General features: G+C 41.8%; 1 protein-coding gene across 3 annotated transcripts; it reads left to right on the forward strand.

Moving 5' to 3' along the window:
* The first annotated feature begins 2,378 nt into the window (after window positions 1-2,378).
* LOC119651411 (set1/Ash2 histone methyltransferase complex subunit ASH2) lies at window positions 2,379-25,895 on the forward strand. 3 transcript variants are annotated; one of them, XM_038055002.1, is made up of 8 exons: window positions 2,379-2,634; window positions 2,787-2,965; window positions 3,031-3,193; window positions 3,251-3,432; window positions 24,568-24,951; window positions 25,014-25,294; window positions 25,420-25,677; window positions 25,734-25,895. In XM_038055002.1, the coding sequence occupies exons 1-8, from the start codon at window positions 2,528-2,530 to the stop codon at window positions 25,836-25,838; spliced, it is 1,659 nt and encodes a 552-aa protein (XP_037910930.1). In that variant the 5' UTR covers window positions 2,379-2,527; the 3' UTR covers window positions 25,839-25,895. The 3 variants fall into 3 exon arrangements, with proteins under 3 accessions (XP_037910930.1, XP_037910931.1, XP_037910932.1); XM_038055004.1 differs by lacking the exons at window positions 2,379-2,634; window positions 2,787-2,965; window positions 3,031-3,193; window positions 3,251-3,432 and adding exons at window positions 17,047-17,331; window positions 17,400-17,772 and having other exon boundaries at window positions 25,734-25,894; XM_038055003.1 differs by lacking the exons at window positions 2,379-2,634; window positions 2,787-2,965; window positions 3,031-3,193; window positions 3,251-3,432 and adding an exon at window positions 11,277-12,001 and having other exon boundaries at window positions 25,734-25,894.
* Window positions 25,896-26,034: the final 139 nt, after the last annotated feature.

The raw sequence follows: 26,034 nt of genomic DNA on the forward strand, positions 1-26,034 counted from the left end.
ACACCTCGATGTTCATCCTGCCGAGACAAAGAGGAAAATCTGATTTCCGAGGGGTTGAGTACTTTAATGAACTACTGAACAACCAGAACATCGGTGAGTTGGAGGTCCCGCCAACTGAAGACCACGGACAAATACTGCCACCACCAAGTATAGGAGAAACAGTCCGTGCAATTCATCGGCTTAAAAATCATAAATCGTCAGGAGCCGATGGAATTACAGCCGAATTGGTTAAATATGGAGGCGACCAATTGCACCAAGTGGTTCATCAACTTGCGCTCAAGGTATGGGACAGCGAATCAATGCCTGACGATTGGCAATGAGGCTGTGAGGATTATCTGTCTCATACATAAAAAGGGAGATATCACACAGTGCAGTAATTATAGAGATATCACGTTGCTGAGTACCATCTACAAGATATTCATATCTTGCTAGACCGGATAGCCCCATACGCCCAGAACATAATTGGCCCATACCGAAGAGGCTTCACTCCAGGCAAATCACCAACAGGTCAGATTTTCTCTGTGCGACAAGCGATTGAAAAACTGTTGGAATATGGACACCAGTTGCACTATCTATTTATCGACTTTAAAGCCGCCTATGAGAGCATAGCCAGGGTAAAACTGTACACGGACATGAGAGAATTCGGTATCCCGACGAAATTGATAAAACTGACTAGACTGATCCTGACCAATGTGCGAGGCCAGATAAAAGCAGCAGGATCACTCTCGAAATTATTCGACATCAACAACGGTCTACGACAAGGGGATGCCATATCATGCGTCCTTTTTAACCTGGCCCTCGAGAAAGTGTCCACCCAACTACTGGCCTATGCTGACGATATCGACATCACGGGAAGAACGACCCGAGACGTACAAACTGCCTTCATCCAGATCGAGCAGGCGGTGAAAAATAAAGATAGGAGACTACAACTTGAGACTGTTGATAATGTCTCCTATCTAGGGTCGAAAATCACAACCGATAACAGTAACGATGTTCATCATCGGGATCATCGGATTTCATATCCGTGCACGGTTGTTGTCAGGCAACAGAGCCTATTTCAGCTTACAGAAACTATTCCCCTGTAAACGTCTCACCATAGGGTCAAAGCTCTTACTGTACAAGACTATGGTCTTGCCAGTCCTCATTTACTCCTCGGAGACTTGGGTTTTTAGCAAGAAAAATTACGAACTCTTGGCCGCGTTCTAGAAAAGAATCTTCCCCTACATGAGGCTGGACGATTCCGTAACCCACACAACGACGAAATCTATGACGAGGCAGACCCTGATTGAGGTGGAGCGATAACGTAGGGCAGGACGCTAAACAGCTTTTAGGAATATGGAATTGGTGGGCCTCGGCACAAAACCGGAATGTCTGGAGTTCCTTATTAAGGCAGGCCTAGACCGGATACCGGTTGTTGTGCCGTCGATGATGATGATGTATATTGTATTATCTAGTCACTTAACGAAGGATTAGTCAAAATACGAATTAAAAAAAATGCCAGTGCCAAAATATTTACTTTTTGGAGATGTTAAATTTCTAATTTTTTTACTTATTTTTTTTTTTTTTTTTGAATAATTGAAAATCGTTCGTTCAACCGATTATCATAGCAATAATTGATAACAATTTTTCGTTGATTAAACCTGTATTTCCTTAATAATCGCGTCCACCGCAAAGGCACTTTTAAAAAAACATGACTTTGAAATAATTGCGTTTAAAGCTTCGAGTTTGTGAAGTAATAAAAACTTGTTGTTTCGTTTTCGTTGCTGTGGGTATTTATTCTTGCAAATACCGATATTTCGGGAACCACTTGTTCCCTTCATCAGTGCTAACAACTTGCATAACAACTTGTTAGCACTGATGAAGGGAACAAGTGGTTCCCGAAATATCGGTATTTGCAAGAATAAATACCCACACCAACGAAAAAAAAAGAAACAAGTTTTTATTACTTCATTTAATTAATCGTTGGAAACACCGCATAATTTCACTCTGATTCAAGTTTGTGTTTCTCATTCTAAAAATTCACTTATTTTTATACATCGAATCGTCGATTCTAGGGCTATACAATATTCCTTCCGCAGACTCCAAAACAGCTATATACGGCAATGAAGGTTGGAAAATCACAGTATATAGATAGGGTTCTCATCAGCAACCATTTTGACCCACAGCTCGTTTGTAAATACACAACATCATATTGATTATAAAACATACCGAAAGGGGATTTACATGATTTTTTGAGTCAGTGTTTTTCGAAAAAAACATTTGCCCTTTATATTTCCTAGTGTGAAACCTTTTATGTCACATCCATATATAGACCCCATGGAATCTTTCTGCGGTCAAATATCGGAAACACGCTACATGTAAACAATGTCGGGTGGTCGGAAAACGGCATAATCCACTGTGCTTTGTAGACGAAGAGCGATGTTCGCGTAAGACACTTTTCGCAACTTTAATTACGGGTTCCAGGGTTTGCACTACATATTTCCGCAAGAGAACAATATAAACTATAACCGAATATTAACCATCGCAAATGGATACTCCACTTGGTGAAGGCACAAAAATGAACACCGAAAGTAGTGCCGATAGTGCAACCGCGGAAAAGCCAAAAGCGGAACCTCGTCAAGGAAATTGCTATTGGTAAGTAAATTTTGATTTCTAGAACTTAATTAATATCCACCTATTATCCAAAACTATTCTATCTGTAATTATGGTAAACTATTTGGATTTTTTCGGCAAAATCGTTATAACCTCAATTGTTTGTTTACATCTTTTCGTCCATCAATAATTAGTGGAAAAGACCGGAACCTGAACATTGTGGAACTCCTCTGTGCCAGTTGTTCTAAATGGTACCATGAATCTTGTATTGGATATCAACTTGGAAAGCTGGTGCCTTTCATAACAAATTATGTCTTCATATGTAAAAATTGCTCGCCGAGTGGATTGGAGAGCTTCCGAAAAAGCCAAGCCTGTAAGGAATTGAATGCTTGAAAAGTGTCTAGAAATCAAATAAAATTGTCGGTCTTATCTCCTTAGCAATACCTCAAATGTGTGTCACTGCCATAGCTAATATGCAGCAATCTGCTGCAAAGGAGGGTCGAACGAAGCTGCTTTTCAGCAAAGATAAGGAACTGATTCCTTACGTGGAGCAATACTGGGAAGCGATGACAACGATGCCCCGTCGAGTCACTCAATCATGGTAACATTATTATGGTTACGCCGTTTACCAATGGTACTGATTATTGTCTATTTAAAGGTATGCAACTGTGCAGAGGGCTCTAGTGAAAGACATTAATACTCTTTTTACGTACGAAGAGTCAGCAGAAGACGGTCAGATGTTTGGGCTGGTTTCCACCGACTTGACTCAAATTAAGCCAAATTATGAAGCGATGGTGAAAGGAGGTGTTCTACGTTTCACGGATGATGGATACGCACAAGGTGAGTGTTTTCAATGTTATATACTATGAGTTTTGGGTATGGTTCGAATCGCCACGGGTTATACCTATATGTTCCCATATTTGCATCGCTTTTCGTGGATCCACGATCCACTGAAAGACGAAATAGTGAGTAACGTATCTACAACGATACAAATTCCGTGAAAATTATTTTAAAGAATTATTCGTTTTGAGAATGAAGGGGAAACTTAATTTAAAAAAAAAATATAGAAAACATCGGCTTCATATCTCATTTATCGCTATTAAAATAGCTTTTAATGTTTTATTGCCATACAACACACTTACCCCATAATCATCATTACAGTCCAGCTCGGATACATAGAAAACAATTTTCCTGTGCGTAAATATTTTATGGAATAATATATTCTCAATTTTGGAAGTTCTTTCTGGAGCAGGAATCTAGCGCGATTTTAGCATTGATTCGCTGAACTGTTCCGGCTTTCCCCAAGATTCCCGGGAATCCTGCACTCCACTAGTCTGCGCCATGTAACTCTAAGCCAACCTACCCGGGATAGTGGATAGCCAACAATGGAGTTGTTTTAATGTATAACCTCTACTACTTCAGCCTTCTGATCACATATCCACGATGGAGGCAAGTGTTCACCTAAGTTTGGAGCATTATAGAATAACAATGGCGGCAGCTTTCCACCTCTGTTTTAATATAACAATAGAGAGAATTGATGGTGGTGTCGAGATAACATTACCAGACTTCCGACAGAACAGTCAGGACGGATGTGGCGCCGTTAATACGTCGAACGACATGAGGTTCGATGCCGTCATCCGTACGCTACCTAGATAAATAAATAAATCGACGCCTCCATGCACTGTCCATTTAAATAGATAGGAAGGGCGCGATCTGTGAGAGTGAGAATCTCCGTTTTAGATAGGAAGGGTGCGATCTGTCAGAGAGAGAATCTCCGTTTTCATTTTATTTTCAACCCGAGTCTCTCTCAAAATCAAGAGCCAAACGACCAATAAGTGGTGGCCTCTTTTGAGGCCGAGGTCAACGTCCCTTTTTTGCTACCTAAATGCACCCTCCCCCTTCGTCCCACATCTACTGTTGATCGCGATTTAGTCGATCTGATTGATCGTACGTTGCCCATCTGACCGTTGTGTAGGTGGCGGGGTTAGTTGGAAGTGGAAGTTGTAGAAATGTACAAACCGCCCACCGTAACCATTATGGTCCATTAGGTCGTATTTCGCTATTGCATGCTCGAGCGAAACTCACTTTGGTATTCAATTGCAATATATTATGTCCCCTTTAGGAAGTCCTCCAAAGACTTCTAATGCCCTGTATCGGATTTCTCCATTGGTACGTATCACTGAACTATTCAGATGCTTCTCATTCTTGACCAGAATCTCGCAGTCAATATGTATTCCGAAAGAAGAATCCTAGGTCATAAGAACATGCTTCGCCGTTGTCGTCAGCATTAGTTGCACATCGGATTTACAGTTGCTTTCGTCAGGTTTTCCGGAGTACAATGGCGCAGAGCCGCAAGAGGGAGAAGAGTGCGTTCCAGAGCCACAAAAACATTTCACCTTACTTAACCCTGAATGTCCAGCTTGTAGCACTAGAGCTATCCTGTTTAATTATGTTTAACCACAAGCAGGGAATACTTCGAGTAAATTCTTGAACTCCAATTTAAAGTGGAGTCACTGGCTTAATGGATCAACAATTCAACTAGAACTTAAAGCTTGCCAGAGCACTTCATTCAAGACGGTAATGATACACTAAGAGGCAATATGCTCATGATTATTACTCTTATTTGACTTAGGCGCCCATCCACAGCTTAGTCCACTTGTATCCGATTTTTCCCTGAAAGGGTACAAAACGAGCAACGAATCGCATGCTGATCAAATGTTGCCATGTGTTGATGATCGCGACCTATGGTCTTCCCACTCTAAAAATATGAAACTGGGAAGAATAATAGGAGAGGCATCGTTAAATGAAAAGAAATTTGTAGTCAAAGAAATATATCTTCCAGTGTTTAATTAATCCAAGCTACATACGAAACTAATTCAAGGTACATGTGTAACTAAAACGAGTTCGCTATCAGTCCCCATAAAAACGAACTCGAGGTAATATGAAAGACAAAAGAAGGTTAACAATGAAACAAAGGGCAATTCTACCTCCAAAATGGCTTAGTGGTCTATATACAAGCTCCGTGAGTTGGGGCTTAAAGAATACACTCAAAATCTTCGATGCTTGTTGTAAAAGGTTACTAAAAGGGATAGAAAATTTTGGGCTAGGAAGCTGTAAATTTCGAAACTTTACTGCTAAAAGTAGGTAGGGACTGATCTCATGCCGAAGGGCTATCGAAAATGGACTATGATTTTCGAGACATTGTGTGTCTATACGGAGTAGGTTGGTGGGACTGCGTAAAGTACTCCTTTCTCTCTCTTGCGGCAAAGCGCTTTTGTACTCCGGAAAGCCAAGTGGAACCAACCGCGCATCCTGTGTCGGTTTGTTTCTGACGGCTACCGCAAGGCACGCTCTCTTGACCCGAAGACCGGTTTCTGACAGGATTTTTAACTGCAAGATGCTGTTCCAGATTAAAACGCATCACAATTGTACAATGCTACGCACCAACGGAAACTTCTGATGTAGTGGAAAAAGATGCCTTCTACGAGCAATTAAACGCGATTGAGGGAAAGTTTCCTAAAGATGACATTGTGATCGTGATGGGTGATCTGAATGTCAAGGTGGGATTTGACAAAACTTTGCTCGAGTCTTGGCGACCTCAAAGCTAATGGTGTGAGGTTTGTGGTTTTCTGGAGTTTCCACCGCCGTCATTGGCGTCACATTGTTCGAAAATAGAGAAACTGTCATTTAGGCAAGGTTACAGACACCGTACGAGCAGTCAGATTGACCACTTTACAATCAGCAATTACGTTTCTATAGTTTTACACGACACGGATTGACTAGTCTATACTCAGTGCATGGGTCAGTTTACTCATACTGGTGGATACACAACCTACTTAAATCTCTTAGGGGTTATCCCAATTCCCATGGTACCAGTATACCTCTGGTAAGGTTTCGTGACTAATTGTCACTTTAGATGAGTCCCCACGCAGGCTCGGGTCTGAACGCCCTAATAGGCCTTTGGAGCATACGCCTACTGCATCACGGCCAGCAAACCCAAATGAATACAGCTGCTCCTCGGCCGCTTGGTTTTGTTTGGCTGACAAGGCTGCTTCCCCGTCTTCCTCACCGCTAACTCAGAACACCACTTTACGATCAGCAGTAGATTTGTTTTCGGAATGTGCGTAACAAGAGGGGCGCTAGCCTCGGCCAGGAAAGGGATCATCATCTGATTCTTTCGTCACTTCTCGGAAGGGTAGAGAACTGCAACCGCCCAAGTATAGCACCGACCGCTTGTATGATCCAACTGTCCCTCGAGAGTGGAGGAACTATCTTACAGATTGAACGGCAGATACTCTGAGTAACCCACCTGAGAATATCGATGATAATTGGGCCTGCATGAAAGGTGCTCTTTTTTCGGCTGCTACACAGGCCGTCGGCAACGTCCTGAAGGGGGGTCACAATATCTGGCTGATTGTGTAATCGTGGAAGCGGATCGATAAACGGAAGGAATAGAACGCTCCATTGACAGCTCCGAGTGTAGGCGAGCGTGACGTGATCGGGCTCCCATAACTGGGAAGTTCAATGTAGTGTATGTTACGATCAAAGGGAATTTGTTATTTCGCTGGTGACGAAAACGGACGATGCCGCAGAACGGTATGATTTTAGAACTGTATACCGTATCACGAAAGAACTTACATTTAATCACACATCTATCGATGGTTCGGTAAAGGACGTTAACGGCCTGTCGTTGCAAAGATAATAGCTAAAATAATCCTAGAACGCATCAAAGAACCCCACGCAAGCTTGATCGACAAAGCAGGCTGGTTTCTGCTCCGGGTCCTTCTGCATTGACTACATCCACAATATGAATCGTCTTGGAACAGTCTGCGGAGTCTAGATCTTAGTTTCATCTGCTCTGAATTGATTTCAAGAAGGCTTTCGACAGTGTAAACGGAGCGTATCTGGTATGCTCTACGCAGGAGGGGATTCAAGGGCAACTAATAGCTATTATCAGAGCGACATATAATAATAATAATCGTTGGTGCAACAATCCATATTAGATCAGGAACTTGAAGTGTGTTAGAGCACTTCTTTCAAGACCGTAACGATACACTACAGGATGTCAGGATCCTGCAGGAGGTAATGTGGTCAGCATTGTGCTCGCCCGCGTTTATTACCCTGATTTGACTCAGGTACTCATTTACAGCTGAGTCGACTGGTATCCGACGTCAAATCACAATACAAATCCTACTGCCGCCGTTAGATTTGAACCACGACCTTCCGTACGATAGCCTTGTGCTTTAACCACTCAGCTATCTGGACAGAGCGACATATGTTAGCGCAAAATGTCACGTAATGCATCAATATAAAATCTCATAAGAGGTCGAAGGCGGAGTTCGCCAGGGTTGAATTTTGTCATTGATCGGTGATGCTGTTTGTCCAGACCACATAGAGGAGTGGACTATGATATCCCTCTCCGGCTATGAACCTTATCCAAATGGATGTACATTTGGAAAAGGAGTCAAGAATAATTGAACTAAAGACATCAACAAAACGAAGGTTCTCAGTCCGACGGGTCATCGTACTCTCCCCATCTGCATTAATGGGCAGAGCTTCGAAAGCATAATTTGCATATCTAGGAAGCGTTGTTTCTGCAACTGTCGCACAAAACTGGATGCCGCTCGACGTATTAACATCAATGCATCCGCTTTTGCTGGCTTTACTAAAATCTGAAAGTGCAATTTATCTCAGCACCAAGATCAAGGTGAGACTGTCCTGTGTTAGTGTTCTTTCTATGTTGTTATATGGGGGCCCAAAGAAAGTGACCAGTTGTTTCCAACGTATCATCGGAGTACGGTGGTCTGATACTAATTCATACTACTGCAGCGTGGAGTCGCTTAACGCAGATTCGTCTGAGTTCTACATCAAAGTAGCGCAACTCACCACGAATCGAAGCTCATCCGCCTAAGTGGGTCGCCTATCTGCCGGCAGCAGGTTGACACCCACGAGGCCGGCGGAGCAACCGAGTGGAAAAACAGTCTGCCGTCAACCAGAAGAGAAGAATAACGAATTTTACAATTTTTTACATGAAAAAGTTTGATGAGAGATATTGAATTCAATTTTAAAAAAACAATAAAAATAATTTGATTGAATTATTATATTAAAACATAATTTATTATGATTATGTAAAATAAAAATAGAGCAGTGAGAAACAAAGATGCATGGTCTACAATTGTTAGGAATATGTGACGCTCTTAGATAAAACCTAAATGACATTGTACATATGATATCATCGAGTGCAATAAATTTACGCCAAACGAGCAGATTTGAGCTTTGTTAATAGTGGTGGCATATTATGCCTGTATTATTGCAACATTTCGTAAGCTTAAGGAGTGTTTCTAGTATATTTGCAGTCTAGATGTTATATAGGGACCCTATCAGATTTTTCAGCTGGAATTTTTCTGAGAATGGGCTCTTAATTTGAGTGTGTAATTTTTACCTTTTTATGAAGAATCCTAGAAGGGACAATACGAGATACCACAACAAAAAATGGCACTAAAAACATAATCCAGATTCGTGATGGGTCCTTAATAGCTTATTATTATTATTCTGTTAAGGGAAAGTCGCACCGCGTCCTTGAAGAACTATTGTGCCCCTTTTACTGGTTATAGTGTACCTGTTGATCATAGTATTTCAAGCAGGCCTGTAACCGTTAGGAACTTTAGTATGTTCCCCACTTCCAGAAGTTTCAGCTTTGCATCTAGTATTAAGTGTTCTCCCAGATGTATCGACCTACTTTGCACAAGTGCCGGACACTGTCCCAGGATGTGCATAGAGGTTTCGTCCTCCTCCTCACAGAACCTGCAGGCAGTGTCCGTAGATATCCCTAGCTTCCCTAGGTGATAGTTCAGCCGACAATGACCAGTGGGAATTCCCACTATGATTCGGAGGTTCTTTTTGGTGAGGTTTAAGCAATCCTTTGTACGCATGGGTTCGTATCCCCCAATAAGCACCCTGGACGGCTCCATCCCTGGTAGGCCCGCCCAATCCGTTTCTCAATAAGCACCCTGGACGGCTCCATCCCTGGTAGGCCCGCCCTCATCCGTTTCTCTTCGTTTCTTAGATTCATAGCCATGAAACCGTTTCCGATTCCACAGAAGGGTTCTGGCCCGTGTAAAGGCATCCCTACTCCCTTCTTGGCAAGTTCATCCGCTGCCTCATTGCCTTCCAACCCAGCATGGCCTGGAACCCGAAGTATCCAGACCTTATTGGACGAGCCGAGTGTATTCAATCTCTCAAGGCATTCCCATACCAGTTTAGAGTTCACCTGGTTGGACCTAAGTGCCTTGATCGCTGCTTGGCTATCGGTGAGAATAGCTATGTTCTGCCCTCTGTAGTTCCTTAGTAGATTAAAGGAGGCACATTTGTCTATGGCGTAAATTTCCGCCTGGAATATGCTAGTGTACCTACCCATTGGCTCAAAGTACATTTTTCTTGGACCAATGACACCGGCACCCGCTCCCTCTGCTGTGAGGGATCCGTCAGTGTACCAAGTAATCAGTTGCTGGTTTAAGCCGTATGTCGCAGCCACGCTCCCCCAGTTTGCCTTGTTACCCCAACGTGTTTCAAATTTCTTATCGAAGTGAAACCTCGTTGTCATATTGTCCCTCGGTATCCTTCGATTTAGGCAGCTCCCCGCCCCACTCATACTACCGGCCATCCTGAATATTGACCTCCTTGCCTGCATCTGCATGTATATATGTATGTATATAGATGGAGGGGTCCCCCCCGTTGGGCATGTCCTCATTGCCCCACTGATACACACGCAAGCCAGCCTTTGGAGCTTATGTAATTCCCTGGCTTGTGTGCTGAGTTGGGTTCTTTCTGCCCAGATTACCGCTCCATAGGTAATCATTGGCCTTACTATTGCAGTATATATCCAAAGTAGTATCTTCGGGCTGCAACCCCATTTTTTTCCTGCTATGGATCTGGAAGTCATCAGAGCCCTCGTGGCTTTCCGACATGTGTCTTCCTCCATATCATGTAATGTTATGGCTTTCAGGTGATCCAGCTTACGCCTCCTAGTGAATGGTACTATGGTGGTTTTGGTTGGGTTGATCCGCACCAGGCACTAGTAACCCTTAATCCAGTTTGGATTCTATCACATAGGGTATCTTCATATTTGCCCCTACAGATTAGAACAATGTCGTCCGCGTAGCCCTGGACTTAGCTTACCTTGAGTATAAAGCAAAAATACACATAATAGAACGATGAGCTGTTAGTGATCGTGATTCTACTCTACTACTACTAACTAACTTTCTGCTGATTCTAACTAACGTAACTGTGCCCACAAGGGTAAAGTTAGGCCACGAGATTATTCGTTATTTTTTCCCTTGGGGAAAACTTGAACCAAATGATTTTTATGCCACTGGCGTTTCTCGTTCATTATTCGTTTGTTACAAATTTTACGGATCAAGTCACCATGGACTGTTCAAAAACAAAAGATAATTCAGAAAACAATCAGTTCCTACTTAGCAATCGATACAAGTGGAGAAGTTTAGGATACGTAATACTAAAATCGCAATAAGTCATGATTAATACCGAGCTTTGCATATCATTCCAAGGAAGATTTCATCTTAAATATGAAGGTATTGTTGTAATTTGTGAAACATTCGTAGAAAGATTATTTTATAATTATGAATATTTTAGTCTGTTGAGATTCTTATTGTGTCCAGCGTTTCGTGCGTAAAAAAACAGAAATTTTAAATCACATTTGAAGTAGCTCGAAATTTTTGTATCCAAGTCTATTTTCAGTTCATCTGCAAAAGTCTGACCTACATACAATTTTTGTAAAATGACTGACGCTTTCCTTCAATTATTTTATATACTTTTCCCTATAACTAACACTAATTATTTACCCGCGTCCTAAATAAAGTTCTAATTTTAGCTAATTCTAACTTTGAAATGAGAATGCAATCATCACTGCAGTTCATTCAAATGTTTACGTGCACCAACCCCCTGCCCCCACAACATTTCCCAGAACGCAGTTGTGCAGAGCGAACTGAATGCAAATGGAATTTTGTTAATAATCGATAACAATGTCAAGTTCAAAGATTATCCTTTAGTTCTCCATTGCGTTTATCTCGTACAGGTTTCGAAAAACACACGCACTCTAGCTCCGCTGCTACGGTGTTGAAAAGCAAAGTTGAGCCGTGGGCATTATTGAGCGAAAAGATTGTGAATTTAGATAGACCAAGCGATGTGTACAAGTCGATGTAAATGTTTTTAACGTCGTGGAATGGATTCGTCTCAAAGATTTTTCCGACTGCAGTAACCAGGGGCGAGTGATTGCAACCGGTATTGTATGTGCTTTACGTAGATCTCGTTCCGAATTACAAGTGTTTCGCTGAACTCCATATAACCTAATTCAGAACTTCTTTTGAAATGCATTGGAGTACACAATCAGGTAATTGCTTGACTATACACAACTTTTCTGATTTAAATGCGAGCTTTTGCTTTCAAAATGAAAACAGGGTCATGGTCACGTACGAAAGCTACAGATGTGGGCATTGATTGTCCCCGCCCGACGTGTCAAAGCGAAGCTACCCTTAAACTCAGTTATGATCTATACGATTATAAAACTGAATGCAATTTATCGAATAACGAAATCACCCGAACAGCGTAGATTATTGTGTTACCTATTAATGGCCACAAACAATCTTCCCCCTTCGTCTTCCAAACTTTATTACGTTTAGAACGCTTTTATCTGTGAAGCACGCTCCTCTGTTTATAGTGTTATTGCAGTGGTACGCAAACTGGTTTGTAAGAAAAGATTGGGATCCGATTTAATGTGAATACCAACAAGTTAATATATTAAATATCGCAAACAGAGTAGACATTCATAGGCAAGAATATTGCTGAAACATTGCATGTGGTGTGAAGCTGTGCGACGTCCTTTGAATATATTTATCATCATCATCAACGGTGCAACAACGGGTTTACGGTCTACGTCTGCCTTAATAAGGAACTCCAGACACCCCGGTTTTGCGCTGAGGTCCACCAATTCGATATACCTAAAAGCTGTCTGGCGTCCTCACTTACGCCAACGCTCAATCTCAGGCAGCGTCTGCCTGGTCTTCTTTTTCTATGATAGATATTGCCCTTATAGATTTTCCGGGCTCGATCATCCTCATCCATACGAATTAGGTGGCCCGCCCACCGCAACCTGTTGAGCCGGATTTTATCCACAACCACGGACGGTCATGGTATCGCTCATAAATTTCGTCATTATGTAGGCTATGGAATCGTCCATCCTCATGTAGGGGGGCAAAAATAGGAAGAAAGCGAATTCTTTTCTCAAGCGCGGCCAAGAGTTCGCAGTTTTTTTTTGCTAATAATCCAAGTCTCCGAGGAATACATAAGGACTGGCAAGGTGATTGGCTTGTACAGTAAGAGCTTTGACCCAATGTGAGACGTTTCGAGCGAAACAGTTTTTGTAAGCTAAAATAGGTTCTGTTGGCTGCCAACAACTGTACACGGATTTCATCGTCATAGCTGTTATCGGTTGTGATTTTCGACTCTAGATAGGAAAAATTTTCAACGGTCTCAAAGTTGTAGTCTCCTACCTTTATTGTTTTCGTTTGACCAGTGCGATTCAATGCTGTTGGTTATTTGATTTTTGGGGCTGACGTTGCCACCATGTACTTCGTCTTGCCTTCATTAATGTGCAGCCCGAGATCTCGCGTCGCCTGCTCGATCTGGATGAAGGTAGACTGTACCATCTCGGGTTTTTCTTCCCATAATGTCAATATCGTCAGCGTAGGCCAGTAGTTGGGTGGATTTGAAGAGGATGGTGCCTCTCGGATTTACATCTGCATCGCGAATCACTTTCTCCACGACCAGGTTAAAGAGGGCGCATGATAAGGCATCCCCTTAGACCGTTGTTGATGTTGAATGGTTTCGAGAGTGATCCGGTTGCCTTTATTTGGCCTCGCACATTGTTCAGGGTTAGCCTAGTCAGCCTTATTAATTTCGTCGGGATAGCGAATTCTCTCATGGCCGTGTACAGTTTTACTCTGGCTATTCTGTCATAGGCGGCTTTAAAGTCGATGAAAAGATGGTACAACTGATGTCCATATTTCAACAAATTTCCATCGCTTGCTGCAGCTCTCTGATCTGTCGCTGATTTCCCTGGAGTGAATCCTCTTTGCTATGAGCCAATGATGTTCTGATGGCATGGAACTATCCCGCCTAGCAAGATAGCGGAGAATATCTTTTAGGTGGTACTCAGCAACGTGCTAGACAGTGTGACATCTCCCTTTTTATGTATGCGACAGATACTGCCTCTTTGCCAGTCGTCAGGCATTAATTCGCTATTCTTGACCACAAGTTGATGAACCACTTAGTGTAATTGGTCGCTTCCATATTTAAGCAATTCAGCTATAATTCCATCGACTCCTGGCGACTTATGATTTTTAAGCCGATGAATTGTACGGACTGCTTCTTCTATACTTGGTGGCGGCAGTATTTGTCCGTCGTCTTCAGTTAGCGGGACCTCCAACTCGCCGATGTTCTGGTTGTTCAGCAGTTCATCAAAGTACTCAACCCATTGCTTTAATATGCCCATTCTGTCGGAAATACGTTTCCCTCTTTGTCTCGGCAGGATGAACATTGAGGTGTGTAAGGCTTCATCCTGCTGATTTGTTGGTAAAACTTGCGCGCCTGGTGTGGTTGTTCCCTGTACATTTCTAGTTCCCAGACCTGTTGGTTCTCCCAGGCTTCCTTTTTCCGTCTGTGAAGTCACTTCTCCGCTCGCTGGAGTTCGTAATAAGTCTCCACGTGTGCCCGCGTCCTTTGAGAATGCAACATTATTCGGTACGCAGCATTTTTCCTTTCCGTTGCTAGCTTACATTCATCGTCAAACCAACCGTTCCGACTATTTTTGCGGCGGGGGCCAAGTATCTTTGTGGCCGTATTTATGACAATGTTCTTCAGGTGATTGTGAAGATCATTTGTTGATTCTTCATCTCCAGGATCTCTGTTAACGGCGGTTATTGCGGTATCCATTGCTCTCTTATAGGTGTTGCGGAGGGCTGTGTTGTGGATGGCTTCGGTGTTAACTTTCATCTGATTGTCAGAGGGGATTCTGGGTGGAGTTGTGATTCGAGCTCGAAGCACCATGCCAACGAGATAGTGATCCGAGTCTAACATATATTGGCCTCCTTATATATTCTGACATTTATCAAGGCGTTCGATCAACACGTGGTAAATTTGGTTAAAAGTGGTCCCGTCTGGAGAGGCCTACGTATGTTTGTGGGCCGCTTTCAGCGCAAACCAGGTACTTCCAACAATCATTTCGTGTGACCCTGCTAATTGAATAATGCGCAGTCCGTTATCAATTGTATTTTCTTGTAAGCTATGGGAGCCAACGTATCGCCTGAATACGGGCTCCTTCCCTACTTGGCTGTTAAAATTCCCAAGTATGATTTTGATATCATATCTGGGACAGGCTTCGAGGGTTCGTTCTACTGCCTCGTAGAAGGTATCCTTTTCCGACTCTGCAGTCTCCTCTGTAGGGGCGTGAACGTTAATGAGGCTTATGTTTCTAAACTTGCTTCGCAAGCGCAGAGTGCATAGCCGTTCGCTTATGTTTTCAAAGCCGATAACAGCAGGTTTCATTTTTTGGCTGACTAAGAAACCTACTCCGAGCACATGGTTTACTGGAAGCCCCTATAATATACGGTGTAGCTGCTCTTCTCCAGGAAACCGGCCCCTGTCCAACGCATCACCTGTAACGCTGTTACATCAGCCCTATATTGGGACAGGGTATCGGCTAGCTGCTTATCAGCTTCATCTCTGTACAGGGAGCGCACGTTCCATGAGAAAATCCACAAATCGTTTTCCGTGTAGGGTTGTCAGCCCTACCCAACCCCCAACCTGGAGGACCAGTTGGTACAATTTTTCCCGTTTTTAGGCGCGGGAGACTCCCCTTCATCCTTCTCTGTCTGCAGCCTTTCGTTAAGAAAGAGTTCCCAGCGGTCACCACGTGGAAGTGGAGATAGGGTTTGGTAGTAGAGCTGTTGGTGTTGGTTCAGCAGGCGTTTCCCAGGTTTTAAGCTTCATAGTGGGTACCAATCCACGTTTCACCCTGGGACCTATACTACCCTTTGACCACCATATATATTAAATATCGGGTGCTCCAAAAACATTCACAGACAAGAACATTGCTGGAACATCGCATGTGGCGCGAAGCTGTGCGAATATATTTATGGTTGAAGATATGGTTTATGCCAAGGAATTGAAAGTTGATAGTGATTCTGATGTTAAGGCGGTCATCCCGTGTAAAGGCCGTTTTTAAGGTTTTGTGTGAAACTAAACCTTATTAGAATCGATTCAATGGCTGTCTGTCTGTCACACCCGATTTATTCGGAAACGGCTAGACCGATTGTCACGAAAATTGGTGAGAGCATGTGGCCTGTTGTTTTCTTTACATACAGTAAGTGGCGCCATATTGTCTTAAGGTTAAGGGGGCTACATGTGAATGGAGGGTGCAATTTTTTTCACAGAATGGGGTCATGTGGCGTATCAAATGAAAAGGCTCAATTAGTAGTTTTCGAAACTGGTCCCATATTTCATATCGAGTGAATTGTAGGGGAGTGATAGCTCCAAATATAACCCCCGAAAAGTGTAACGTCTCGTTCTCAGAACCTATCCAACCGAAAAATCTGAAAAAAATCACAAATCTAGGCCTGAAAATCTATCCCGTTCCGACATCTGCACAAATAAAATTAATAACAGTATATTATTATATTTTGAATGAACAAAAATTAATTTCCGTATTGGTTTTCAATCAATACTTGGTCCACTTGCCTCTGGCATCATATAAAGCGATAATTCGGCGCGGAAAACTGTCATACAGTGATTGGATTTTGTCATGAGAAATGTTTGCCCACGCCACTCTGATAGCTTCTTTGAGTTTATCTTTATTGCTGTACTTTTCGTGCCAAAATCGACCATACCTTCTCGATAATGGTCTTATCTGGTGACTTCTACCATAGCTGTCTCTGTTTGCCTCGAGGCACATTCCTTCCGCTAAGTCTTCATTTACTTAGAGTCTCTCTTTGCTTTACGTGATATAGTAATTTCCCTTCTACATTCCTGAGGCCAACTACCCTTCTGTCCACTAGCGAAGGTTATTGAATTATTGTTACATCTGGACCTTCGGCTTTCATTATCTGCTTGTTTATATTTCCAAGGGTTAATTGAGAAAATTTTAGATTATCGCCATCGATTCCCAGGAGGCTTATTCCATCACTGTCTCTTTTGGAGCTAACGACGCCCCATTTCAGGCTTTTGAGTACCATGTTCTCGGTTGGCTGGCTCATTACCATCTGTTTCTTAGAAATAGGAAAAAAAACTTTGACAATGAAGATTTTATTATTATTGGTTGATCACATAGAACCTAATAATTGGAGTGAATAATATATTGTGAGCTTCTTTTAATTAAAATTTGTGGGTAAAAAGTTTACTCGCCACTGCTGTCTTCGATGCTTCCGGCTAGTCTCTACGAAAATCACCGACAATCGTCCGACAGACGCTGTTGATGACAAAACGCAGAAAAAAAGCATCAAGTCTTCGGCGATGTAGTGTTCAGTTTAGTTTACAACGCGGAGGTTTCTATGGATTTTATCGAGAATGGGACCCACCTCGTGTATATTTTGCATTCATTGATGTTGGGGCAAAAGCTCTCGTCGCACTCAAAACCATCAGTACGGCAGCTTTTCTACTTGCCTACAAGTACTATTTATTCTCTGTAAGATTTTCATTTAGTTCGTCTTTTATTTTCTTCTGTTTTTTGTTCGCAGATTTATAACACATATAAACAAATCAATTTAAAAACGACTGCGGATCGGAGAAGAAAAAATATAAACACGATAAAGTCAGTAGCATTAAAAAGAACAATACCAGATCGACCGATGTTGCAATCGTATTCGAATAAATGTATCTTTAGTTGTTAAATTTGAAACATTGTTGCAGTTGACTAATAGACGTAACCAAGTAGAATGACAAAGTAACCGCTGAGTTAGTTGAATCGTTGCGGATGTCAGACAGTCAGTTTTCCTTCCAGAAGGAAGCGAGTTTATAATAAAAATAACTTAATCGATAACGGGTTTATTTCCCAATTTTCGTACAAACAAAAAGCTTTAACGTAATCAAGGATGGATAAAACTGAAGAATGTGCGTATAGAAATCATTAATTAATCACTTGCTTTATATGTAATATTCGAGGACGGATGGTGTTCACGTACATGAGTCAATCAGTTTTCAAAGCAAATCTCGATGTTTCCTAAGAATTCCTGAGTAATGCATATGCAGAATTTTTCATTTTCAAAATTGGCTTCTGATTTACTAGTTACGTAATTCAAGATTTATAGCACCGATAAGGTCTGATAATGATGCCATAAAATATGCAATTCGCCAATGAACTGTCTGCGCCACAACCACCACTTATTTTGAATATCTAAAATGCTTTATCATTTCTCCCGTTCCTATCATATGAATTAGACAAGTTCTGTATACTATTCAGGTATAATAAGATCATTTGCCTACCGACAAAAAAAATCCTGTTCCACCGCAGATATACCATCTTATAAAATGTTATCTAGATATCCATATAAACACACAATCTATGATTAAATAAAAGTGTGGAAAGTAGCTTTGGCTCGCATCTCATAATCATTTTCTACGCGCTGTGTGTAGGCAATGTGCGGGGAACATGATTTATAGTTTGCAATTTCTCGCGTAATTTGTAATCTGCTCAGATGTGCAAAACGTCACGTCTCGGCTACCATGGTGATGGCATCAATAACAAAAACGCAAGCAATAACTTAGCTGTGAATGTTATTCTGATGTAGTTATTGGAATTGGTTCTGCTTATTATCTTAATTTTTTGCCAATCTGTGCAAATCAAGCAAAGATAATGTTTCGTTTAATCTGGAAACATACTTTGTATTGAATGTACATATGAACGATTATGCGCATAAAAACGATACTATGAGAATGAATAATTCAGAGTATTGAATAAATCATATACTCCGTGTACGAGTTATACTATCACAGTGAAAAATATCGTTTTGCGAGCATTTATTTCAATTATTGTTGATAATACCTAACCATATTTTTATCAAATTATAATTCACTGTGCTATTAGCTAGCAAATCTACATATATGGCTGCCAATTGCCCCTAAATGAGGCATAACGCATCAACCACGCCTAACCGCCATCATCGACGGTTTGCTGAAAAGTGTTTCAGTTCTCTCCAGGACTTCCTCAGAAGTTTGTACTCCTCCTCAGCCATGGTTCTTTTGTTTTACGTTGCGTCAGGCAAAAGTACCCCGATGAAACAACGCAGTCAAGTGTTGACGAAGACCTGGCGCATTCGAGTAACAATGGTGATCACATACCATGTGTCAATCCCATATAGCAACACAGAAAGAATATAATCACGAAACAGTCTCACGGTGATGTTGGTGCTGAGATAATTGCATCTCGAGATTTCAAATAAAAAAGCGAAAGCGGATTTGGCGTAGCTAATGCGTAAAGCGACATCAAGCTGATGCTGCCGTCGGCAAAAATGACACTTCCGAGATATACAAATTGATTGATATTCTCTCTGTTCATCATCATCAACGGCGCACCAACCGGTATCCGGTCTAGGCCTGCCGCTTCATCTCAGGCAGGGTCTGCCTCGTCTTATTTTTCTACCATAGATATTGCCCTTATAGACTTTCCGGACTGGATCATCCTCATCCATACGGATTAAGTGATCGTAACCTATTGAGCCAGATTTTATCCACAACCTGACGGTCATGATGTCGCTCATAGATTTTGTCGTTATGTGGACTACGGAATCGAAATCGTCCATCCTCATGTAGTGATCCAAAAATTCTTCGGAGGATTCCTCTCTCGAACGCGGCCAAGAGTTCGCAATTATTCTTGTTAGGAACCCAAGCCTCCGAGGAATACATGAGGACTGGCAAGATGATTGGCTATGCTATCATAGACGACTTTAAAGTCGATGAAGAGAAGGTGCAACTGATGTCCATATTCAGTTTTTCCATCGCTTGCCGCAGAGAGAAAATCTGATCTGTTGCAGATTTGCCTGGAGTGAAGCCTCTTCGGTATGGACCAATGATGTTCTGGGCATATGGGGCTATCCGGCCTAGCAAGATAGCGGAGAATATCTTATAGACGATGAATTGCACGAACTGTTTCTTCTATACTTGGTGATGGCAATATTTGCTCGTCGTCTTCAGTTGGCGGGACCTCCAACTCGCCGATGTTCTGGTTGTTCAGTAGCTCCTCAAAGTATTCACCCCATCGCTCCAATATATCCATTCTGTAGAAATCAGAGTTCCCTCTTTGTCTCGGCAAGATTAGCATTGGGGTGTGTAAGGCTTCATCCTACTGACTTGCTGGTAAAACTTGTGCGCCTGGTGCGGTTGGTCCCTGTACTTTTCGAGTTCACAGACATTGTGGTTCTCCCGCTCGTCGGATTTCTCACTTTTCCTACATGTTAATGCATGTAGGAAAAGTGAGAACCTTGGTTATGTTGTCATTATCTTCAGTTCGACTCTATATGCCTCCCCCAAATCCATATGCATTTATGAAATAGCAAACAAATATAAAATGTTACGGTCCATTCAAACCCTCCAGGCAAGGCAGCATGAAGAAAGTCACCGATAACAAAAAGAAATATCGGTTACAGGATGCAGCTCTGGTGGGTTCCGTTTTGAACTTTAAATTCCCCTAAAATCTTACCTCTCTGTCGTACGGAAGGTCGCGGTTCAAATCTCACTGGTGGCACTGGGATTTGTATTATGATTTAACGTCGGATATCAGCCGACTCAGCTGTGAATGAGTACCTGAGTCAAATCAGGGTAGTAATCTCGGGCGAGGGCAATGCTGACCACATTGCCTCCTAGTGTACCGTTACGGTCTTGAATGAAGTGCTCTAACACACTTCAAGGCCCTGATCCAATATGGATTGTTGCGCCAACGATTATTATTATTATTAAAATCTTACCTCGGTATAGCGTGCAACATTCAGAGATGAAGCCAGCCTGCTGTCTGTCGATCAAGCTTCCAAAATATTCCTTGATACGTTCCAGAATTATTTTACCCATTACATTTGCGACGGTAAGTAGTGCGCAAATACCCCTCAAGTCGGGTTCCCTTTTTCGGAATCTCAACGATCATCATTTTCTTCGACTCTCCTGTAAAGATTTCTTATTTCGAGGAATTGCATATAAGTAGAAGTAGCAAATTGGCAGAAGCAGCGATGATCAGCTCTATAGAGAGGCTGTCAAGCCAGTGGCTTTGCTTCGCTCGAGTGATGAGCCAGATTATTTCACTTTTACTTGAAGGAGCAGATCCGTATTATACGACGACTAGCCATTCCTTCCATAACAGGTGAAACCTCACAGGGTGAGAATGATTGAAATGTTCTCTCTATTCGTTAAAGTGTAATTATTTAGACACATAAAAGGTACATGAAGAGAACTAGCCGATTCCGTGTTTTGGATGCTTGAATATATATGCCTGTGAAGTGAACGCGACGAGAATTTCAACATCATGTTCGATCAGTTGGAATCAAATTGCATTGTTACAAGTATATCGGGGTTCGATTTTTTCATTTGAATCATCATCAACGGCTCAACAAGAGGTATCCGGTCTACGCCAGCCTTAATAAAGAACTCCAGACAAACCGGTTTTACGCCGAGGTCCACCAATTCCATCGTTTTTCCATCGCTTGCCGCAGAGAGAAAATCTGATCTGTTACTGATTTGCCTGGAGTGGATCCTCTTTGGTATGGGCCAATGATGTTCTGAACGTATGAGGCTATCCGGCCTAGCAAGATAGCGGAGAATATCTTATAGATGGTACTCAACAACGTGATATCTCTATAATTGCCGCACTGCGTGATATCTGCCTTACTATATATGGGATAGATAATGCCTCTTTGCCAGTCGTCAGGGATTGATTCTCTGTCCCACACCTTGAGCACAAGTTGATAAACCATTTGGTGTAATTGGCCGCCTCCAATATTTAACCAATTAGATGCATTGCTCGGATTGTTTCTTCTATATTTGGTGGTGGCAGTATTTGTCCGTCGTTTTCAGTTGGCAGGACCCGCAACTCGCCGATGTTCTGATTGTTCAATAGTTCATCAAAGTACTCAACCCATCTCTCCAATATGTCCATTTTGTCGAAAATCAGATTTCCCTTTTTGTCTCGGTAGGATGAACATTGATGTGTGTAAGGCTTCATCCTGTTGACTGGTTGGTAAAACTTCCGCCTTCTGTGCCTGGTGCGATTGCTCCCTGTACTTTTCGAGTTCATTTGAATATTTGTCAATTATAGCAATTTTGATGGCGGACGAAAACAGCCTCATATGACAAAAAAGACAAGATTATAAAGTCTCCACTCTGCACGCAAACTTCGTAGAACGCATAATGAAGTTAAAATTTTCAAACAATTAATTCCACCCTAAGGTTCTCAAAGCTTAAGTTACTTCTCAACACAATAAGGACGCTCATCGAAACGAGAACGACATAAATTTTGAATTTTGGCAGTGTGGCAACCTTTTTTTGAACATAGCGTACTTGATTTTTGCCGTGTTTCTTATTGGAAAAGTTTAAAGATTTTAATATAGTCTCCTAAGGGTCGTTAAAATTTAGGCTGTAGTAACCTTAAGTTGCCAAACACGATGGCTCAATTCTGTGATGAACGTTAGTGTTACATGTTACTTTGCCGGAAACACCTACGTGGGGCATAGCGATTCAACCACAACTAATGGCCACCACTGTCGCTTCCTGGCAGTATATTTCAGCTCTCTCTTCACGACTGTCCCAGAAGTTGGAGTTGGAGTTGTTGAGGAAAGATGCATGATCTATTGAACACCTTCACGTACTCCAGCCTAAAAAGCAAAGGATGTCATCGATGACGATAAGGGAAAGTTTGGCTTAGAGACGGACTTCACTTTGGACTTCAAATTCTTCCGAAATTTTATCTCTACGCAACACATGACCCTTTGCAGATACACGCCCTCTTCACGCTAACAAACGCCTTCTCGAAATCGGCGAAGAGCAAGTGCAACGAGAATCTGAACCTTGCACACTAGTCCACAAACAGGAATGTTAGGTGTAGGAAATTCAGACCGAAAATCAACCTGTTCTTAGTCAATCCTTTTTCATTGTCATCACATCTAACGATGTACAAGTGAGAAATCTACAGCAGCGAAATAGCACGAAAACGAACACAGATATCCAAAGTGGGATTCGAACTAGGGGCAATGAAATCGAGAAGCTGACGCTCAACCAACTCAATTATCGATTGTTACTCACGTCACCTATAGTATGCCAAGGCAAGGGCCCTCGAATTTCACCTTCCGCGACTTAATGAATAAAGATTGGCCTTTTCCTCAAATGTAAAATATCTGGGTTTAATCTTAAATTCTACACTAAATTTTAGACTGAACATAGTAATGAGGGTAAAGTCTGTAAAACCTTCTACGCCTGCAAGAGGTGGTTTCTAAGGAAGTGGAGTCTTCGACCGAGGATGATTCTCTGGATGTTCACAGCCGTGGCGCTGAGTAAGAAGTAGAATAGAACGAAATTTGAAAGGATTCAAAGAAACGCGTGTGCAAATGCTACCAGGTCTCTGCAGTCCTGTACGGCACGGCAGCCAAACCCAACGGCAATAGTAACATCCTAGACGAAATGTCTAGGGAACCTTGGACATTTCCGACAGAGTGTGCCACACGTAAAGCGAACTCCGCGAGGAACTTTACTGCGGGCTTTCCAATCAAAGCGGAGTGAACAATCGGCGATGTGTTGCAAGGTTATAGCCAAAAATTCTTTTTTAAAAATGGTCTGTAGAGTCGGTGCGGGAATTTTCTCAGATACATACGGTGTTGCCGGGTCGTACGATCCTCGAGCATTCGCCAGTGTACTCCAGGCTGAAGTATTGGTTGGTCTGATAGTAAAGGGGCGATCATCTGCTTAAATATACAGTCATAGGAACATAGGGGAGAATGAGCGAGTCGACGGGCTGAGGGAAAAATCTACTCAAAATACTTAACAGCCGTTAACCTCAGATGGTGAAAGCTCGAAACCTGAGTCATGTCAAGGACATAGCTCTCATATTTATTATATGGGAGCGAGAAATCCTCACGCACTTCCTTTACGATTGCCTGGTTCTATTCAATTCTTTGAGGACCTTGAAAAGAAATCTCTAGTTGCAGAGTGGGAGAGTTGCTATCCTTCGGGAAGTCTGATCCGAATAAACTCAGTGCTCCTTGCTCCTCCCACAGCAGTCATGGTAATACCACTTTGTGTCATCAAAACGACACACTACGGCGCCCATTGGGCAAGTCGGAGCGATCAATGATACCTTCCGACCTACCATACGAGTTAGGCACATACAATAGTAAAACCATCAAGGTAAACCTAGATGAGAATACCGAAAAATACATCAAATTCTTCTGAGTTAGAGATGGCAAAAATGACCACCCAATTAGATGCTGGTGGGCCCGTATGGTTAATTTTCGCAATCTTCCTTGTTTTTTGAAAAGTTCTCCCGTCGTGATTGACTACAGATAATCCGGATGGCCATTTTGTCCTTGTCCAATACTAAAGTTCAATCAAAATTCAACTTCTTGGATGTTGGTAAACGCGGACATTGGCCAAAAGTTATTCATAAACTGTTAATCAAATCAAGATAAAAAATAAAAGTCTTTGGGTTAAACATTTGCTTATTTTGTTTTACGGATTTCGCATTCCGGGAACTATGCTATGTTTCATCTACTTTTGTCCAAATTGAAAGAGAATAAATAGAGTGATTTTGAGTTTGATTATGCGCATATATCTCACTCCCTGCTATCAAACACGAACTGTTTGTAATATATTTTAATTGTCTTTAAAAGAAAATAAAATTATGTGTTTATATATCCACTTTTATATTATCTGCAGCATCGCTGTCAAAGAGCAGTCGCCAAAATAAACGCAAATTTCCCGGAGGAGATTCAGGACCAGCCGGAAAAAAAGGCCGACCAACATCAGATATTTCCGGACATGTTAAGCTACCAGCACATGGCTACCCCTTGGAGCACCCGTTCAACAAGGACGGCTATCGTTATATTCTAGCCGAACCAGATCCACACGCACCATTCCGTCAAGAATTCGATGAGAGTGCAGATTGGGCAGGAAAACCAATCCCGGGATGGTTATACCGCACTCTGACTCCAAATTCCGTTCTACTCGCATTACATGATCGTGCACCACAGCTAAAAATAGCTGAAGATCGTTTAGCAGTAACTGGTGAAAAGGGTTATTGTATGGTTCGAGCAACGCATGGTAATATATCTTTAAATATAAGTAAATGCAGAGGAAAGGAGATTATTCTAATTTTTCTGTAGGAGTGAGTCGTGGAACTTGGTACTTTGAGGCAACGATTGAGGAAATGCCTGAGGGCTCAGCAACACGCTTGGGTTGGGGTCAGGAATATGCGAATCTCCAGGCTCCACTGGGTTATGACAAATTTGGGTATTCATGGCGTTCACGGAAGGGGACAAAATTTCATGAGTCCCATGGCAAGCATTACAGTGAGGCATATGGAGAGGGAGATACTTTGGGATTCATAATTAGCTTGCCAGAAGCTGATTTCGTTAAACACCTTCCAAATACTTTTAAGGACAGGGTGAGTATATTATTTTTCAATGATACCACAATGTAGCATTATTTCCCATCATAGTTTCCGTTTCTCTATATATAAATAAAATAGAACATTTCCAAAGAAATTCTCATAAATTTACTCTACTTTAGCCCCTTGTGAAATTCAAAAGCCATTTATACTATGAAGAAAAAGATAAAGTTCAAGAAACGTTGAAAGCTTTAAAGCCTCTTAAAGGAAGTAAAATTATTTACTTGAAAAATGGCGAATCCCAAGGCGAAGCATTCACTGACATTTATGGAGGGGTTTACTTCCCGACTGTGTCGATACATAAGAACGCAACGGTTAGTGTTAATTTCGGACCGAACTTCAAGCATCCTGATGTACTACAGCAATTTAATGCGAAGGGGGTAAGTTTAGATTTTGAAACTTCTGTAGCAACTTTTAATGTTTTTTTTCTATTTAGATGCATGAGCGCATTGAAGATTTGATTTGCGAGCAAACGATGTCAGATCTTCTATATTTTACGGAAAACGATGGCCGATTAAGACTGGACACTTTCAGCTTGTAATATATAGAAGTTATATAACACAGATTAAATTAATTTTTATTTTATTTTTTTTTAAATATATACGGAGCGTATACCGGAGAATCAAATAAAGTTTTTTAATGTTAAAATTTTTATTTTTGAATTTTTCAGAGGTACAAAATACCATTTATTTATTATTTCGGAGTATTGACACAGCTAGTGCTGCATCCTCTTTGAA

The sequence above is a fragment of the Hermetia illucens genome, chromosome 3, assembly GCF_905115235.1.
Source record: "Hermetia illucens chromosome 3, iHerIll2.2.curated.20191125, whole genome shotgun sequence".
Taxonomy (NCBI): domain Eukaryota; kingdom Metazoa; phylum Arthropoda; class Insecta; order Diptera; family Stratiomyidae; genus Hermetia; species Hermetia illucens.